Raw genomic sequence first — 20382 nt, 5'->3', positions numbered from 1 at the left:
TCTTTTTCCACTCTGTACACTTTGGGCTATTTAAAGTAGCTGATAAGTGTAATCTGTCAATACTATTAGCTATATAATAGTCTTGGCAACTAGAGGTGTGCATTCTGCAAAACTGAATTAAAAAAACCCTTGAAAAATACCTTATTGGTATTTGGGGTGGGGTGGGGGGCCTCCTGAAAAAAATAGCAGTGATATAAGGGGACTGAAAAATGGATCCCCCCAAAATGCCAATTTTTTCCATCACTTTTCAGACCACTTTGGCCCTGCTGCCATTAAAAAAAAGTTGGGTAGAAGCCTTCCCCCTCATTTACCTGCTGATTTCCACCATTGCAGTCCACATGGATTTCAGAGGTGGCAGCAGTAGCACAGAGCTGAATGCTGGGAGTGGTGAAATCCAAAATCCAAAAAAAGCTGGGGAAACCCCCATATCAGCATGGGGATTCAGCTTTTTTAATCTTTCAAACCCAAAGTCTTTTAAACCCAAACTCCCAAGTAGAATGGTTCATACTCTTAGTGGCAATGTTTATCGGGGACAGTAGTTCTTCCTATGGCTTTGCCAGAGAACCACCACAGTCACTATTCGGTATGGTCACCTCCTTATTAAATTGAATCTTGTTTGCTTTTGCAGAAACTATAAGCGTGGATCAGACGGTTGCTCAGGTGTTCCGACTGCGACCCTACCAGGATGTGCACGTGAACGTTGTTGATCCAAAGGTAGCAGCCGGAGGAGTTTTCATCGGGCCCACTGCTAAGCTGAGAGATGAATTTTCTTCCTGTCTGATGGTTTGGGGTTGTGATGATGTTTGCAAAAAATCCTTTTGTTTTAGGCCAATAATTATACTACTATAAGGCTGCAATCTTAAGGACACTTTCCTAATAGCTAGGCCCGTTGAATAAGGCAGGACTTACATTTAACACATGCTTGACTTTGCCTAGGGTAAGAGAGTGTTGACTTAAGGCATAGATTTCAAAGGATCAAAAGACAGAACATTCCCTTATTTATTTGATTGCTCTTTAAAGATTAGTTAGCTGTATCAAAAAAAGCTGGGCAAAATATTAGTGTAGAAATGGCTGAAGATAGGAATGGTTGTTGCCTTAATGGAGGAAAAATAGCATTTAGGGCAGGGGTAGGGAACCTGTGGCTCTCCAGATGTTCAGGAACTACAATTCCCATCAGCCCCTACCAATTGGCCATGCTGACAGAGGCTGATGGGAATTGTAGTTCCTGAACATCTGGAGAGCCGCAGGTTCCCTACCCCTGATTTAGGGTAACTGATGGGTGATTCCAATCTGAAATAAACAATGATTAAGTAAGATTAAAATGAAAATTGTATTTTCATACTTTTTTACCTGTAATTAAGTGTGACAAAAAGAGAGCTTGATGTTGCAGGCAGACAACTTGGGTGTTCATTGTTGGCCCATGCAAAATCCAAATACAAGAGATTTCTGCTTAGACAGATACCCCTGAACCATTTTCTCTTTTCCACCTTGTTTTCTAGGATGTGACCCTTGATTTGGTGGAGCTGACATTCAAGGATCAGTATATTGGGCGTGGGGATATGTGGCGGCTAAAGAAAAGCTTGGTGAGTTCATTGCGTCTAATGGTCCTTATTTGTTCTTGCTGCGGGACAGCAGGGATTTTAGCCTGGGGATCTGATCCTACAGCTCTCTGCAGCGAGTCTTAATTAACAATTGAGGAACAGATTTGTGGGTTCATGTTGCACTGGGAAGCCTTTATTTAGGTTTATAAATGTTAGGAAGAGAGGAGACTTGGTTAAATGGTACTTTTAGATAATATAGGGCTGGAAAAAGGAGCCATTCTAGATTACTCTTGGCAAGCTGCTTCCTGGGAGCTCTGGTTTCTGGGCTTTCCACAAAAATAGTTAGTTTTTTTCCCAGTCTAGCCATAAAAATAGAAAACTTCTTTCTTTAACTGAAGGGCTCAGGCTCAGGCCAGGACAGAGATTCTGCCTCTTGCAAAGTCTCACGGCCTTGAGTGCTAAAGTTGTTTTCTTTTTTTTTTTAACTGAATATTCCATAGGTTGGTACATGTGCTTATATCACTCAGAAAGTGGAATTTGCAGGCATTCGGTAAGTATCCAATCACAACTTCTTTTTTGATGTATTATTAAGAAGTTCTTATGTAAAAATCAGGTTACACAATTATCTATCCGGTTGCCTTTATAGTAATAGTATGTGGCGTTTCCTACCCTTGCCACTAGTTAGCTATCCAGAGCTGTCCTTCTGGTGAATAAGTGGAGAAGACCTTTCATTTCAGGTGTCATCTCATGGAGAGCCTGAGATCATAACCCAGGGTCTACTGAGAGGGTCCATTGTCTGCCTGAAGGTGGAGCAAGGTCTGGGGAATGTTTTGTTGGGTTTAGGACTTTGGAACTGTTGCAGAATCGCATTTACAATTACCCTGAACCAAATGAGCTGCACTTACTTCCATCTCTGGCCTGAGGCCTGGAATGCTAGGAGACTCGCAAGTTACCAGTTCCTCCAGTGGTAGCCATTTCAATGTGGGAATCAACTACCAACCAACAATCAGCACTTGCCTTGCCCTATTTCCTGAAATATGGGGTAGGTACAGCGTAGGGGAACAGTCATAGGTGGTGAGTATCACTAGTCCAAGGCCGTAGAGGTGGTATAATTGACCAGTTTGAATTGCTGGGGCTAAGCAACAGTGTTCGTTTGTGGAGCTACTTTGCCTGTTACTGTAATTTGGTGTCAAAATGAAAATGCTAAAGAAGTAAGAACAGCTGTAAAGTTGAGGCAAGTTGCTCTTTCACGGTTACATCATTATAATATAATACTAATGTAAAACGACTCAGGGAATTTCTAACAATTACCCTGACCTTGAACATTAATAAAATAGATACTTTTTTTTCACAAACCAGTGAAGCAAACCAATGGTTTATAATATAATACACATATTAATTTACATTAATTAATTAGCTAGATATTTATCTTGTTTTCATTTTAAAATATAGAACTATAGTATAATTGATGCATTGAATAATTGTGGTTTTAAAAATGATGATTCACTTTAAAAAACTAACTATATTTTGGATTGGTTTCTAAAGATCCTTTTTGGGAAAAAGCTTGAGGTATACCAAGAAGCATTTAAAAAAACCCAGACTTTGGGTATATCTAAGGCCCCTTCCGCACACGCAAAATAATGCGTTTTCAAACCACTTTCACAACTGTTTGCAAGTGGATTTTGCTATTCTGCACAGCTTCAAAGAGCACTGAAAGCAGTTTGAAAGTGCATTATTCTGCATGTGCGGAATGAGCCAAAGATTTGTTTACATTCTCCTCCAAGCCACCCAGCAGAACTTAATTCTTAAGTAAAGAACGCTTGTCGGTGTGTCAAATTATTTTCCTTGGTGTGCTTCCTAGGGCTCAGGCAGGCGAACTGTGGGTTAAAAGTGAGAAGGTCACCTGTGGCTACATCAGCGAGGACACCCGGGTAAAAAAACCTTTCTCATATTTTCAAATACAGATGTTTAGATTCTGAATTGTCATCTATTACGAGCTACAGCAGGGAATCCTCTTCAGGTTCCCTTTCTTGCTATGAATCATCTGCATTTGGAACTGATGGTGGCATGTTGTAGGAACATAAGAAAGAGCCTGCTGGGGCAGACCAGAGTCCATCTAATCCAGCACTCTGCTACTCGCAGTGGCCCACCAGATGCCTTTGGGAGCTCACATGCAGGATGTGAAAGCAATGACCTGCTGCTGCTCCCAAGCACCTGGTCTGCTAAGGCATTTGCAATCTCAGATCAAGGAGGATCAAGATTGGTAGCATCATTTGTCCTTTAAAAGGACATCATTTATGTGCCTTGACCTGCCTCCTAGGCTCCTGAGGGTGCCAGGTTATGTTGTGGTATCTCTATTGTCCAGTTTTAGGTGGCTTTGTCAGACCACTGTCTCCCAGTGTAGATTACTTAAATAGGGTTAGCTGTTGCTGTCTAACAACAATATATTTTGCACATGTATTGCCTATTCATGCAGGCATTAGGCTTCATCTTAAAAATGAAAACACTGTACTCCTGGCTTCTAGAAATAAAGCACTAAGTAAGGCCTAGAAAGTGCAGTTTAATCTGTAAAGTGCAAAGTGAAAGAACAAGCAATGATCACTACTGCTCAGACATAACTATACAACATAGTCACAATGCTACAGATACATAATGAAACATACTCCTTATAAAACATTGACTAAACTTAATCTGTCTGTTAGAGCTCCCGGACATACCTCCGAAAGTATAAGTACTCCATGCGCTTATGTCCTCCCCAAGGGAGATTTTTGTGATAATTCTCCTGATGATGAAAGTACAAACAGTTGTCCAAGAGAATCCAAGGAATCCAAATACACACTATAGTAAATAGCTGCATTTTCAATAACTGCCTTTGTCAGTGGAAAACTGGACAGGCACTGTTATTGCACTTGCCTCTAGTTAATCACAGGATATAGATGCAGAAAAATTCTGTCAAAACAGTCATTACTAAGCTAAGTTCTACATATCAAAACACGCTGTCAGTGCTTTTATATGGACTGTGCCTTTGTGCTTTGTTTCTAGCAGGCAGGAGCACAGGTTTTTCTTTTTCTTTTGTCTTGTACACTGCCTGTTTGATATTTAGGCTTATTTTCAAGCCATTTCTTTATTTGTTCCCTTTTTCGGCTGTATTTGGTATATGCAGTCATTGTTCATGTAAGTAATGGTCCAGTTGTTCCAGACACAGATCTTGTGCAGTTGAAGGCCAGGAGAGGGGGAGGGAGGGTGGTCTGTAGTCAACAAGAATAGAGGCACTGAGAGTAGACAGCAGCAATTAAGCCTGATCAGAAAGCTTTTAGAGGTACAGGTTGTCTTGCCATAGCCCACTGATGCAAGGAAGTACCTGGCCTTCCCAGCATGTTCTACTAATGTCAGAGCTGGACAGTAGCACGAGGCATTAATCGCCGCCTGACATTCTTCTCATCACTGGTTTACATGCTGATAGATTGTTACCTTGGCATGGACAGGTAGTGATGGGTAGATTCAATACTAGCACACAGTAATCAAAATGAGCTGGAATATGCTCCCAAGACTCACTTTTCCATGTGAATAAATATGGCTGATTTAGTATAATAATCCTGAGTCAACTGATGGTATTATAACTAATGTTAGGATCTGACTCCACCAGTGGCTGCCTTCCAGCTTACAATGGTTTTTTTTTCAGGTGGTATTCCGTTCAACCTCTGCCATGGTTTACATCTTAATTCAGATGAGCTCTGAAATGTGGGATTTTGACATCTACGGTACGAATAAGAGAACAACTGCCCATGAGCGTTCTTTTTAGCACTGTCTTGCATGATTGCTAAAACAACCCAACTGAGTATTATATCTTTCCATAATCTACAGCAGTGATACTCAGTCTGCATCTTGTGGAGGGCCAAATTTGCAATTACCGTCTATCAAAAAATCCACATTTACTTTCATTTCGGGTATGATGCCTGCACCCCAGGGAGGCATGTGGCATATGCATTCTTTTTGCCTTGTGTAAACCTCCTGCTAACCACAAGTCCCCCTGGGCAAGGTTATACATACATAAAACCCTGGGCAAGGTTCTTGTCCACTTTCCTGGAAAATGTGACAGGTGGGGAACAGGGCTCAGAAGAGCCACAGGTGACATGTTGACAAGCCCCATGTGGCTCCCAAGCCAATGAGGATCACTGATGGAGAGGAAGAGACAGAGGGAAGGGTTTTTTAAACTAATCATAAGAGGGGTTATTAACTGTCCTAACTGATCTTCAGAAAGAAGAAGAGTTGGATTTATATCCCCCTTTCTCTCCTGAAAGGAGACTCAAAGGGATTTACAAACTCCTTTTCCTTCCCCCCCCCCCTCACAACAAACACCCTGTGAGGTAGGTAGTGCAGAAGTCCTAAAAATAATTGGTTGTCCCACCACAACCAGTTGAATCCGGCTGTGAAAGCCTTCTACAATACCTAAAAATAATGTTTTTGCTTGTACATAAGAGTACCTGTGAGGTGGGAAATCCTTTCATGCACTTCAGGCTTATTTACTTGTTTCTATAAAGATGGCTGACCCATCATGCCCCAGTTGCGCCATTACTGACTTCATTCTGGGCTCACATTTCCTCTGAGTTTAAACTCTATCTGCTGATTGTGCCTGTCATTATGCAGCATAAACACTACCCTGCTGAACTGCAGGTCCTCCCCTGTGGAACAAACCTGGAAATTCCATTTTGTCCCTCTTTGCTACTTCTTCCTTTGCAGGGGATCTTTACTTTGAGAAAGCAGTGAATGGTTTCCTTGCTGATCTCTTCACCAAGTGGAAGGTAACTTTGTGCTGAATCAGCTGAATCAATAGCATGCCACTTCTTTGAATGAATACCTTGTGTGATGTTTTGCATAGAGCATGGCTTTCCATTGAGCTTTCTAACACATAGTACTCTTCCAAACAGCTGATCAAAGCTTCTCAATTATACATAATAATATAGGAGGTTCCTTACCCCAGGAAGCAGGATCCAGAGAAAATACAAAGGAGATCTTGGGATGCTTTGATTCTAAGAAGTGGGTTGCTGTTCAGCAACAACAACAATAAAATGGTTTTCCTATTAAAATCTTTCTAATTTAAAGTCAGGTGAGCGTAGCAGTTCTGGGTAGAGATGAAACCAGTGTGTTAAGAATATGCTGGACCATACTGGTCCCTGTAGCCATCCCTTGAATATCAGTTTGATCTTCAGCAAGTACCAGGTGATGTTATGACCCAACCCAGCACAACTAGGGATTTCTTGGATGAGGAATCAAATGTGGCAGATTGCACAGGATTGGTCCCAGAGTCCCTGGCAATGCCTTCAGACTCAGATCCTGAGTCCCTGCAGGACCCGGACAGATGCTCAGATAGAGCCCACAGACTTGGAGCCACAGCCAGGCTCCTCTCCTCAAGCCGTATATGGAAGATTCAGTGCCAGCTTGCTCACCCCCTCTGTCTCCAGAGCCCCGTGAGCAATGATGGAAGAAGCCGCATGCTAGTTTACAGGAGAGGTGCAGCAGCAAATTAGCAGCTCTGGAGAGAGCTGATCTCAATGAGAAATGTTCTCAGGACCGAGATTGAAGCAACCCAGCTGTGTGGGATTTACAGTGGTGGGTGGAATATTTAGTATATAAGAGGCTGGAAACCAAGCTGTACTGTGGCCGCAATGTTGTTTTTTGACTTCAAAGTCATTGATCCCGTAAAATCCTTGTTTTGACCTTGGTTTGTACTTCTGACTTGGCTCTGCTGGACCCCCTCTGTGTTCGGTGCTCTGCTCTCCTGGCGTGCATTAAACTGCTGGTTTAATGGACTTCCAACTGCTGGACTGTGGACTTCCAACTTTGATTGGTGGGTGTTTGCCTATCACAGATGATGTTGTTGAGCCTTTCACCATCAACTGCCAATTTAGACACATTAATCCTCCGTTAAAGGAACAGAATATTTTCCACCTACTGGTTGTAAGGCCTGCCCACGGCTACGTAAAGATTGTAAGGTTGTTCTGTGGGTGTGTTGCATTTATGTTTTGCGCTCACAAGAGTTCATCTCCCTTTTTTCTCCATTAAGTCAGGTGATGGTATCCCAGAATTTAGCTTCTGAGAAAAAGAATTCATATCACTTTGGCCAGCATTGCCCTAGTAAAATTGGGAAAAGCTTTCTCTGATAATGTTCTCATTAATAAAGTATTGCAGAGTATCCATTACCCTCCACTAAAGCTAAGTATATGCTCCGTTGTAGTTTCAAACAAAGAGGTATTGCATTAAAGGGATACAATAAAGTATGCAAATGGAATCTAGTGTGCGTATGTGCACGTGCTCTGTGCTCAGATTGGCATAGTGCTGCACAGTGTTCTGTGGCTCATCAGCTTTTTATTTTTGTTGGGCAGGAGAAGAACTGCAGCCATGAAGTGACAGTAGTTCTCTTTTCTAGAACATTCTATGATGCCAAGTCCATAAGTAAGTAGCCACAAATCAATGGTTGCTGTTGCCTGTAAGTTGCCTCCTTCCTGCCTAGAATATTTTGCTTAATTTGTTTACCATAATGGGCATTTCATGAGCCCAATGTTGTCCCATCTCTTGATCTCATTCTGTATCATTTGAAGAAGACATTTCTCTTGGATTTCATGCAGTTTAATCAATGGTAGATTAGAGAGGAAACACAAGAAATTAGTCCCTGTGGCACTGTTCTTCCAGTCCATGCATGATACTAAACTTCCATGTTTTTTCCTGCCTGTTCCTCCTTGTATCATAGCAAGCCATGTGAAATTTTAAAAAATCCCCTACTCCCTTGCATTGTTAGTACAGGCTCCAAAGAGAGCACTCGCGTGAAAAAAGACGATTAAGCAGTTCAAGAGGTGATTCTCTCTGCTGTATTAGAGCAAGGATTGATGCTTGCCAGCAAGACACCCAAATCCCTGCCTGCTAAAAATTATACCATGGGGAAATTGTGACTTTAAAAGGGAGGGGAGTTGCCTTATGTTTGACTGTACAGGGAAGTTTGCATGCTTTGAAAGTCCCACAAGAGCTCTTAATTCTGGACTCTGTTCATTTCAGATGACTTTCCAGAGGCACAGCGATCCTCAATTCGGGAGGATCATGAAGGAAGATTCTATGAAGACTTTTACAAGTAGGTTTTCCATGTGTTTCTTCCATCTCCCCTGGAACCACGCCTCCCATCCCATGCATATATAAATATAGATCCAGGAGTCTGCAGAGAACAGAACGGTTATGAGAAAACTATAAGAAGGTTGAGGATACTTTAAATGAACACTTCCTTAGTCCCCAGGACTAAGCCACTTTAGCCCCTGCCCTTGCCTAACCCTAACTTAATTTTATTTAATTTTTTCAGTCATAAATTGTTCCCAAAATTGTAACAAAAAATAAATTAAATAAAAATAATAGGTTGGGGTTAGTGTTAAGGCAAGGGCAGGGGCTCAGGCTTGCCTTAGTGTTATGTTGAGTTCTAGGGCACAGTCTGAGAAAAGGGCTATGGTCAATTTTAGGTTTTGTGTTTTTATAACAATTTTGGGAACAATTTTTGACTGAATAAATTAAATAAAAATAATAAAGTTAGTGTTAGGGTTAAGGCAAGAGCTGGGGCTTGGGCTTGCCTTAGTGCTATGTTGAGTTCTAGGGCACAGTCTGAGAATAGGGCTATGGTCAGTTTTAAGTTTCGGGTTTTTGTTACAATTTTGGGAACAATTTTTGACTGAATAAATTAAATAAAAATAATAGGGTAAACGCAAGGGCAGGGGCTCGGGCTTGCCTTACTGTTACGTTGAGTTCTAGGGTGCAGTCTGAGAATAGGGCTATGGTCAGTTTCAGGTTTCGGGTCCTTGTTACAATTTCTGTTATAAGAGAAGTCTGGACACTGTGTATAACAGACTTCTCTCTGTGATACACCTCTGAAGATACCAGCCACAGATGCAGGTGAAACATTAGGAACAAGATCTACCAGACCACGGCCACGCAGCCCAGAAAACCCACAACAACCAACATTGAAAATGATGCTGCCGGGGGGGGGGGGGGGATCTACCCTGAAACAGCATCACTTTCAATGTTGTTTAAACTAGGGAGTTCAGAGTCTCCCTTTAAGGTTGATTTAAAAGGAGATAGATAGATAGATAGATAGATAGATATTTATTATTACGGCCTTTTGGCCAGCCAAGATTTAAAAGGAGAATCTTGGCTCTCTAGTTTAAACAACAGAAGCTGCGTGGCGTAGTGGTTAAGTGCTTGCACTGCCACTCACACGGTCAGGAGTTCGAACCCCCTGTGGGTCAGATATCCTGGCAGCTGGCTCATGGTCAACTCAGCCAGCCATCCATTCCTTGGTCGGTAAATGAGTACCTAGCACATAGCTAGGGAGTGAAGAATAGCTGGGGAAAGCAATGGCAAACTACCCCACAAAAACGGCTTGCATATGAAATCACTGCTTGCAGTGGTACCCCAGGGTTGGACGTGACTGAAAGGGGAAACTTTACCTGTACTTTAGTTTAAACAAAATTAATAGTGATGCTGTTTCAGGGTGGATTTCCCCCCCAAAATAGCATCACTTTCAATGTTGTTTAAACTAGGGAGCCCTGCGTGTGTTCAGATTTGTGTGTTGGGGCATGTTCTATAACGTGATGGTGACTTTGAGATGACCGGGTGCAAAAAATGTTGTTTGGTCATGGTGGGGGAGGGTGGCCGCCCATATGGGGTGGGGGATGTAAAACTCAGATTTTGTCCCAGCCTCCATTTTCCCTAGCTGCATCTCTGGCATATAGCAACAACAGCACAAAGATAGTCAAACGAAAAGCAGTGTAGTTGAAGTAAGTAAACACGTGTTACTTATAATGTATCAGGTTCCTCAAAGTGTGTGCAGAGTTCCTTGAGGTAACAAGGAGTCAAAGCAACTCATGATTCCAGAAGAAGCAACTGGTTCTTCTGTCTTGTTGCCAGATTCTAAATTAATATTGTAAAATCTTGGCAATTGGGTTGCTTTTTAAATGTTCTGAAGCTGTGTTTGTGCAGATCATTTATGCCTCTTAAAGCGTTCTGTGCTGTAGGCTGACTGATCTTTCTTTTCATCCTTTTCTCAGTAAAGATCTGTCCTGTTTTCATATCTGCATTACCCTATTACTCTCTTCTTTACAGGGTGGTAGTTCAGCAAGAAAGACGAGAGGAGTGGACGTCATTGCTTGTGACCATTAAAAAACTTTTCATCCAGTATCCTGTTCTGGTGCGACTAGAGCAGGCAGGTGGGACCCTTTGCAATTATTTTTTAAAACTGTAATTAAATCAGGCATTACTTAGCTCTGGTTGGGCTGTCTCTTCACTCTCAACCGTAAGCCTTTCTAACAGTTTTTTTGTTTGAGCAGTCCCAGTAAACAGCACAGTGTTATGCATGGGGAGATTCATCCACAGCATGCTCAAAAGTTCCAGGGAGCAACATAAAACTTGCTGTAAGGAGATAGCTTCCCATGTGCCATCAGCCTGGATCAACTTGAGGGTTTTATACCATTTGCCATCTGGAAGGAGACCAATCTTTTTCTTTTTGGTGGAAGTCCTTTCAAAGCAAAATCACTGGTTCGCCTCTTACTGGTTAAGATCTGTGTCTGGAAACACCAGAATTGACCTCCTCATGGTTTGTGTATGTGTTGATATTGGGAACAATGGAATGCCAGTGGATTTAGTGAGTCCTTGTGCAGTTACTATCTGCCTCTATTGTGGCTTATTAACATTTGTTTTACTATCTTGGAATATGTATCCAAGGCGCTTGGAGTATCTCTTGTTGAAGTGATTTATGCTGGACGAAAACACTTGCCTTTAAACATCATAGCCAAAATATTTCTCTTTGTAATTAAAATACAGAGGGCTTTCCTCCGGGTAATAATTCCACCTCTGCTCAAGGAAATTATTTGGAGGCCATCAATATCTCTTTCAATGGTAAGTATGGTGCACGCTGGCACACAGCAGCATAGGAAACCGTTTCCCACTATGTTGCACTATTCCATCAATTGCTTTTCCACTCAAATGTTGCCTGTTCTTACTAGACAAGTTAGACAAGAAAGAATTGTCAAACCTCCAATTTATGAGAGATTTCAAACATTTCTACCTTAGGAAACCTTTTTTTTTTGATATTGATTAGTCTGCTGAAGAACTCCATAACCCTGTTTTTGTTAAAACATTTTTCTGTTGCTCAGGGTTTTCCTCCTCCTCCATTTTATCCTCATAAAAATCCTGTTGGGTAGGTGTATTTAGAGATAATGGCTGGCCCAACTTTACCCAGGATGCCTATGGCAGTATGGGGATTTGAACCTGCATCACCCCAGAATTAATCTTGTACTGATCAATACACTGACTGCACCACACTTGGCATGAAAACCCTCTGTGTTTAGGGCATGTTCTGGTGAGTGCACTTGGTGATTATGGGGTACTGGCCAGGTTTGTAACCCCATGTGTTCCCCCCTATGTTGCATTATTCCATCAATTGCTTTTCCACTCAGGTTGGTACCTGCACATCACAATGGAAAGGTGAGTGGTGGTGCAGGTGTCTTTCAGGGGAGCCTGATCCCCATTACTGATTTTGTCTTCAAGGAACTTCAGAGGAACCCCTGGGTTACCCAGAATACCATTTGAATATTAAGGAGATGTTTCCAAGAGCCTTCTGGCCTATCTCCTAAATTCTAAACAACAGAATGAAGCATGGGTCTGATATGTCAGTTGACATCTCTCAGTCCTATATTCCACATAACTTTATTTGAGAGTAAAAACGTGCATGCCTCTTTGATAGCGGAGATAATAATTGTGTTTTCCTGTAATGGGTCTCAGAAGCAGAAAAATGCTCCAAAAATAACAGCATGGTGGAAAAGAATGTGGGGCGTTGCCAGTATAGTCCAGTTAACGGCCATTGTTAAAAGATTTATTTATTTATAGTCATAGACCAGTAGCAAACATTGAATAAAACAACCTAAGTTCCAGAATAATATAATGAGAAGCATTCAAGGGAAACAGTAAAAGCAATAAAAATGTTAACTTGCTGTAAAAATATAGAAAAATAAGAAGAAAATATTGTTAATTAATAAATCTTAAAGGCAAAACTATTTAACTCCAAAAACATTTCTTAAAAGATAACAATGTTTAGTTTTGAAATGCAGTATGACCTAGCTAGCTGCAAGCTTTAATTACGCAGGCCACAGAAATTTGCCACTTGCCAATTGGCCATGCTGGCAGAGGTTGATGGGAATTGTAGTCCATGAATATCTGGAGTGCCATAGATTTGCCACCATTGACCTATAGTCTCAACCTCTCCTGTAGCACAAGGACATCATCTTTCTGAAGTTAACAGGCATTGCCCATGTAGAGTGCAGATAAGATCTTGAAAAACTACCAGTAATAATCCTTTTATATTGTTTTTAATATTTTATTAAGCAGACAGTTAATTCTAGCAGGCCTAAATGGAGATAACAAACAACCATTAGAAATAGAGTAATTGATTTTTATTGAGGACAACTATAAAAAGAGTGCAATACAGTACGTTCTTTTGAGTGTGTGTGTGTGTTTCAACAGTGTTTGACAAACATTACATAAACCGAAATTTTGACCGAACCGGGCAAATGTCTGTGGTCATCACACCTGGAGTGGCAGTCTTTGAAGTGGACCGGCTTCTCATGATCTTGACCAAACAGCGCATGATAGACAATGGTAAAACTGTTTTGCAACAATCTGTGTAAACAGAACCTATGACCAATTCATATGTGCTAGACCTGGTTAATTCTCTATATATAATCTCTTCTATTGTGCTGCATTCCTAACCACCAAAAGTAAGGAAGTCAAGATTTTGAAAGGAATTTGATAGAGAAAATACAGAGCATGATTGCATGTGACACCCCAAGAAAGAGTTAGAAATCAAAAGCATAAAGACTGGTCAGTATGGAGGACTTTTTTCTCAGACATAACCCTTCTTAAATGCCAAGAGGGCAAGATTCAAATTGGCTTCTAATGCAAATGGAAATGAAGCCTGTATTTCCTGCTGTACAACTTCACTATTTTTCCTTCCGAATTCTCTCCTGCAGTAATAGTGCTTATTTGGTTCAGCCAGCTGTGCTGCTTAGTTCTGCACGTTGAAATACCTTAATTCTGGGGGGTTTCTGGATCATAATTAGCAGCTAACAGCATGTGGCTAATTCTTTCCTCCCCTCTGGGATGTTGCTTATCTTTGTAGGAATTGGGGTAGATCTGGTATGTATGGGAGAGCAGCCACTCCATGCTGTGCCCCTTTTTAAGGTAAGGTACATTTTTCTTGTGTTTTCCCCACTCCTCACCCTCACATCTGCCTTGTTTAAATACCAGACAATGCATAATGTAGGGCTCTGCATTTTTGGTGCCTCCTTTCCCCAGTCCAGTTTTTGCTCCAGAATAAATCATACAAATGACAGTCACATATTTATGTCATTCTACTTACACACTACAGCTTTTCCAAATGGATTTCAGTGTTTCAGTGAAAATGAGGCAGCAGTGGGGAGCAAAAGGCAAGGGGGCATGGAGAAGAAAGTATATCACCATTTGTGCTTTGGGTTAGTGAGAGTCACTTGAACATGCATGTTTTGTTCTACATACATGCTGTGAGACTTGCTTATTGCTTATCTGCTTCTGAGTTGTATCCACAGCTTTTGAGGTTGGCAACCTACTTTCTCCTAAATGAAGCTTGAGAGTCTAAGGGTTATTATTAATAATATTTGGAATTCATATAGAATATGCAGATTACTTTGCATATATAATCTTACTATAATATTTACAGCAGGCCTGCATTATCTCTGGCAGATTCCGCACGGGCAGGGACAGCAGTGTTCCACTGGCATATAGGATGTTGGTGGAACCCCGGGGCTGTTCGCACGCTGAGGTGCGAGCGGTTCCAGAGCGGCTGCTGCCCGCAGAGGTGCCTCTGCATGGAGGTGCCTCCATTTCCTTTCCCCACACTCACCTTCTCTCCTTGCCAAGTTCCGTAGGGACGGGGAGCCACGCCCACACTGCCCTTGGTCGTGCCTCCCTGTCCCTACGGAGCTCAGCAAGGAGAAGAGGTGAGTATGAGGAAAGGAAATGGAGGCACCAGCAGGGAAACCCTGTTTCCCAAATGCCTCACTCATCAAGCGAGGCAGGGAAACAGTGTTTTTCCAGGAACACCACAGCACTGCCTCAATTCATAGGTGGCAGCCATGCAAACAGTGCCCCTAGAACGGTGTTTTTCCATTCAAGGGGTTCTGTTTTTCACCCATGAGGAATTTGCCTCTGTGTTGCAAAGGGAGGGATTCAAGGCTGCAACGAGTGTGACATGTTAGTTGAATGCAGAAGTAGGGACTTTCTGATTCTCAGCTCAGTCTCTTAGCTACTGTTACTAGTTTTTGAGTTTGATGCCTGGCACCCATTTCCCCAATTTCAAGATGTACCTGTGGGTTCCCAAAACATTACCTTATTATTTACGGTTATGCCCTTTTCAATTTTCTTCTCAGCTGCACAATCGCTGCAGTCCCGGAGATTCACGCTTGGGGGATGACTATAACATTCCACACTGGATTAATCACAGGTACATATCTGACGTGGGAGTAGTTGCAGTTGAGGCTTTTGCATTAAGTATTTTGTTTTGGAGTTTGTTCTGTATACATACTTCAGCTTTGCTGCTAAAGCACAAAGTACGGAAATAATAGTATTCCTTCCTCACAGTTTTTTTGGGGTGGGCTCTGAATACTCGTGTTCTTGTGGCATGCTCTGTGACATGTCATTTTGTTCTACTGCTGAAAATATCCTCAAGCTTTTTATTTATGCATGTAATCTTTGCAAAAAGTGCCCAAAGTGACTCAGAAGAAGCTTTAAAAAGGTATACTTATAAAAGATAAAAAGCAGGATAAGGAATAAATTATCATCAGTAACAGATAGGACAGGTAAGTATTAAAACAACAGCAAATAAAATAGCATATATAGACTGTAAAAATCATAATGGAGAATTAAAATAACAAGGGAAAGAATATATAGCAGCACAATCAATGCAGGTAGCTTTTTAAAACTAAAACTCTCATTGGGTTTGGAAATATAAAAATATTTTCATTTGGCACCCATAATTTAACAAGCTTTATACCCCTTTTCTTAAAAGTTATTTTCTTGCTGCTCTCCCTGACTTTCTCCCCCAGTTTCTACACCTCCAAAAGCCAACTCCAGTGTAATAGCTTCACTCCACGGATCAAACTGGCAGCCAGGAAGGTAAGTTGACGGCTGAAGGGTATTTTCTTTTATTCTTCCCTCCATGCCCCGCCTGTGCAGTCACAGTGGTCATCATTACTTCATATTTAGTATGAAGGATCCCAGAAGGATTAATTTTTATTCATTTGCTTTGGGTGATGTATACAATTTGGGAGTTGCTTCATGAAAACACAGTAACCAAAACACCATCCAATGAAGATCATGCCAGCTTGTAACTGTCCTAGCAAGTTGGGCTGTTCGATGAATGGTCAAAATCACTCCTGCCAGTTCCCTTCCTGCAGTCAGAGGCTGCCACTCACAATGGGATAATGTGTCCATAGCACAATCTGACATTAATTTCTGTTGCCTCTTCTCCTTCACCACTTTTTTTGTGTTGGATTCCAGCCCCAGAGTGAAAAGGTGAAAAGTAGCAGGGATTCTTGTAAGTAATCATCACACATCTTTGACTTTATTGGCTGGGGTGGGAGAGCAGGGGCCAAAAGTGATATTATTTGGTGTTGGTGGAAAGTGCCATCAAGTACCAGCTGATTCCGTAAGGCACAGGTGTCAAACTCATGGCCCTCCAGATGTTATGGACAACAGTTCCCATCATGGGATGATGGGAACTGTAGTCCATAACATCTGGAGGGCCGTGAGTTTGACACCTATGCCGTACGGTTTTCAAGGCAAGAGATGGGCAGAGGTGGTTTGCCATTGCCTGCCTATGCATAGCAGCCCTGGACTTCCTTAGGTGGTCTCCCATCTAAGTATTCACCAGGGCTAACCCTGTTTTGCTTCCAAAAACTGACAGGATCAGGCCTAGGCCATCTGATTTGGTGGCTTTATTGAAAGAAAACAAGTTTTTGAAGAAGATCAATGCAGTAATTGTGGCAAAAAGCAACGGAAGGGAAATGGGTGTGGATGTGGTTGCCAGGATGGCATTGCAAACTATCTGTGCCCTGGACAGTGAGTTTTCTGCTGATGGGTAGAAAATATGTTTCTCCCACGTTGGAGATGGCTGTCCTCCTGCCCTGGCTTCTCTTCCCACCCGCTCAGCTGGCACGGCCAAGTCAGTAAAGTAGAGACTAAGCCCCTCTCAGTTCTTGTACTGTAGCTTTTGTCTGTCAGTACTATCAGTGAGACATCAGGCACTCACTGCCAGTCAAACTAAAAGATAATAAATTATTTATGAACGACCAAGAGCAAGAAATGACCCCACATCATACTTTGATGCTGCATTGTGTACCCGGTGGTGTTACTGCCTAAAGGACAGAAATTTCCCTCATAATGCACAGTACATTTAGTCGCATTGAGGGGCGCCAACATTTCAGGGTTGTTTGTGTTTTTTTAATTTTTAAAGTGTTTTTTCACGTTCTGGCCTGCACGGGGCGCATTTTTAAAGCTAGCAGCACCATAATTTCAGGGTACCATCCAGAGACTGTCTTGATGATACCAGCCAAATTCGGTGATGTTTGGTTCAGGGGAAGCAAAGTTATGGACCCCCAAAGGGGGTGCCCCCATCCCCATTGTTTTCAATAGGAGATAACCTGAGATGGGGGCTACCCATTTGAGGGACCATAACTTCAAGTCCCCCGTTTCTCTTTCCTAAAAGAAACTTAGGAGGCATCCATAAGAATAGTTAACAGATGATACCCTGAAAATTCTAATGTCTTCAGCTTTAAAAATACACCCCTTCCAGGCACCCCATTTACTTAAGATTCTTTGTTTTACTTGCGGTGACTTTTTTGCTCCATTGTGGCCAGTAGGGGAATTTGTGAAGCGTGTGAGCGGGCTGCACATTTTTGAAGATAGAGACACCCATGTACTTTCAGGGGTGACTCCGGGAGAGCCTCCTGGTAATAGCATCCCAGACTTTGAGAGACCCTTCTTGCTTCTGGGAGTTCAATTTTATGGGCCCCCAAAAGGCTTATTTTGTTTCCAGCTCCTGCACATGAAAGCCTGTGGCGCAGAGTTCTCTCAGAACTCTCTCAACACCCCCCCCCACTCCGGAAACCAAATGCGCGAAGCTTGGATGCGCATTGCTCAGGGCCTCTTGGAGTACAGCAGAAAGATCTGGCGCCTCTATCTTCAAAGTGTGCGGCCTGCCTGCCTGCTCTGCGATTCCCCGTTGGCTGCAGTAGACCAGAGTGCTGCAAGAGCAAAGAATCTTGGGTAAATAACTATGAAGGAAGACCAATTTTACAAAGCTAGTGACACCAAGATTTCCCGGGGTATCGTCTGGTAACTATTCTCATGATATACTTGAAGATTTGTGAACTATGGTCGTCAGGATAAAGCTATGGTCCCCCAAATGGGTAGCCCCCATCTCGGGTTAGCTCCCATTGAGAAGCAATGGGGATGGGGGCGTTCCCGTTTCGGCATCCATAACTTTGGCCTGGACCAAACATCTAAATTTGAGAACATCATCAAGGCAGTCTCTGGATGATACCCTGAAATCATCAGTGCTATAGCTTTAAAACTGCTTTCTCCTACAGGCCGAGCTTCCTAAAAAAATACCCCCCAAAAGCCTAAATACCTTACATTAGCATTTGTTCATCATTTGGGTAGGACATAATCGGACAGTTTCTGTTGAGATGTGCTTCAAATTTGCCCAGATTCCAGCCGAATCTGCTATTTGTTTCATCTGAATCTCCAACCCTCAAAAGTGATGCTGTTTCAGGTGGGGAAGAATCCACCTAAACAAGCATCGCTTTCAATTTTGTTTTAACCGGGGACCCCGGGTTATCTCCTTTAAGGTGGGTGCAAAAGAAGAATCTGAAGGCTCCCTAATTTAAAGCACAAAGTAGAGAAATTGATGGCACGGTTTGGGGGTAGATTCCACTGGAGGTGTTTTGTAAGAGATGATGCTGACATTTGTTTGGTAAATGTTTTGCTGGGGGTGATTTGTGAGAGATTTACTTGCTTCATACCCACTTGCACTGGCTTGGAGTTGTTTCTCAGGCTAGCAACCTACCTCATAGGGTTGTTGTGATTAGGAAATTAGGAAAAGAGTTGGTGGGGAGGGAGCCATGTATGTTTTGATGGGAGTGGGAGGTGTTTTGTGAGCTGGTACAAAAAATCATTGTTTGGTCATGGTGTGGGAGGGTGGCCACCCATACGCCGGGCCGGAGGGGGGGGCGCCAAACTCAGGTTTTGTCCCCGGGCGCCAGTTTGCCTAGGTACGCCCCAGCTGCATGCATTTAATAATGGTGTCCCCTCCCTACAAGCCTCATACCACAGACTCTAGCAACAAGTCATGGCTCAGCTGAAAAGTCATGCCAATCAAAGCAGGAAATGCTGGGCCAGGCAGATGTATGCAAGCTCATTAGATGTGCAATCTGCTTTTTTATTCATCAGCTTTTTGCCCCTCTCTCTAAAATGAGAGCTGGAAACTTCTAAGTTACTTTGAAATCTTTGCACTAGAGTCTGATTCTCAAAAGACCCTCCAGTAATAACATGGCACTTTCTTCTAGCATTGGGAGCGCCTAAAGACACAGAGAATGCGCTCCCCATTCAAGTAGATTATGATGGTTATGACGCCCAAGTTTTCCGCCTCCCTGGCCCATCCAGAGCCCAGCGTTGCACCACCTTCAGGTAAACTTATTTGTGTAGGAAATAAGCCAAGAGTAGTGGACCAGGTTGGACCCCAAGGAATAGACATTAAACAGCCGTCGCAAGGCAGTGAGTGTTTTTATGGCAGGCTGCATTTCAGCATAGCTTTGTTTGCATGCTTCCACATTCTGGAAGGAGCCAGAGCTCTGGGGAAAGGGTGCAGAATGTAGTTTGGATGGTGGGCAACAAGGGGTGGTGGGATTTGTGCACCCTCTGCCTAATTCAAGCTTGGTGTAGTGGTTAAGACAGTGATGGCGAACTTTGTCGAGACCGAGTGCCCAAATTGCAACCCAAAACCCACTTATTTATTGCAAAGTGCCAACATGGCAATTTAACCTGAATACTGAGGTTTTAGTATGGAAAAAACGGTTGGCTCCCAGGCGTGTGTTACTCGGGAATAAGCTTGGTGGTAGTCAGTAGCTTTGCTTTGAAGCAACCATGCAACTCTTCCAATGGGTGAATCACGACCCTCAGAAGCAAGCCCCATTGCCAGCAACCAAGGCACCCGTTGGTAATACTTTACTCCCAGGTAAAGAATAGCGCTTTAATTCTTCCCATGAAAATCAGTGGGGTTTAACAGCGCTTAACAGGGTTACCTACTTCCCCAAAACTAGGTCTTAGGTTTAATGGTAATAATCGAGCCCAGCAGCCCAGGCCAGCCTAGATGTGGGGGTGGGGGGGACTCTGGTTGCGTGTGCCCCCAGAGAGGGCTCTGAGTGCCACCCCTGGCATCCGTGCCATAGGTTCGCCACCACTGGGTTAAGAGCAGGTGGATTCTAATTTGGAGAACCAGGTTTGATTCCGCACTCCTCCACCTGAGTGGCAGAGGGTTATCCGGTGAACCAGATATTTCTGCACTCCTACATTCCTGCTGAGTGACCTTGGGCTAGTCACATTTCCTTGGAACTCTCTCAACCCCACCTACCTCACAAGGTGTCTGTTGTGGGGAGAGGAAGGGAAAGGAGCTTGTAAGCCACCATTCGTGTCCTTACAGGTGAGAAAGGTGGGGTATAAA

At 42.8% G+C, this 20382-nt stretch overlaps 1 protein-coding gene across 1 annotated transcript in view; it reads left to right on the top strand.

The window, feature by feature from the left end:
* The window catches only part of DEPDC5 (DEP domain containing 5, GATOR1 subcomplex subunit), a 62471-nt gene that overhangs the window by 4821 nt on the left and 37268 nt on the right, over nt 1–20382 (top strand). Inside the window, 16 exon segments of the mRNA XM_048514959.1 lie at nt 629–714; nt 1500–1583; nt 2042–2091; nt 3403–3472; nt 5224–5302; nt 6282–6343; nt 7925–7994; nt 8592–8664; nt 10677–10780; nt 11394–11468; nt 13092–13226; nt 13747–13808; nt 15032–15105; nt 15707–15776; nt 16161–16197; nt 19229–19349. Coding sequence (XP_048370916.1) covers nt 629–714; nt 1500–1583; nt 2042–2091; nt 3403–3472; nt 5224–5302; nt 6282–6343; nt 7925–7994; nt 8592–8664; nt 10677–10780; nt 11394–11468; nt 13092–13226; nt 13747–13808; nt 15032–15105; nt 15707–15776; nt 16161–16197; nt 19229–19349 — 1252 coding nt within the window.

This window comes from Sphaerodactylus townsendi, linkage group LG13, assembly GCF_021028975.2.
Source record: "Sphaerodactylus townsendi isolate TG3544 linkage group LG13, MPM_Stown_v2.3, whole genome shotgun sequence".
NCBI lineage: Eukaryota > Metazoa > Chordata > Lepidosauria > Squamata > Sphaerodactylidae > Sphaerodactylus > Sphaerodactylus townsendi.
The sequence above is the reverse complement of the archived record's forward strand: the minus strand, read 5'-3'. Positions and strand labels throughout refer to the sequence as shown.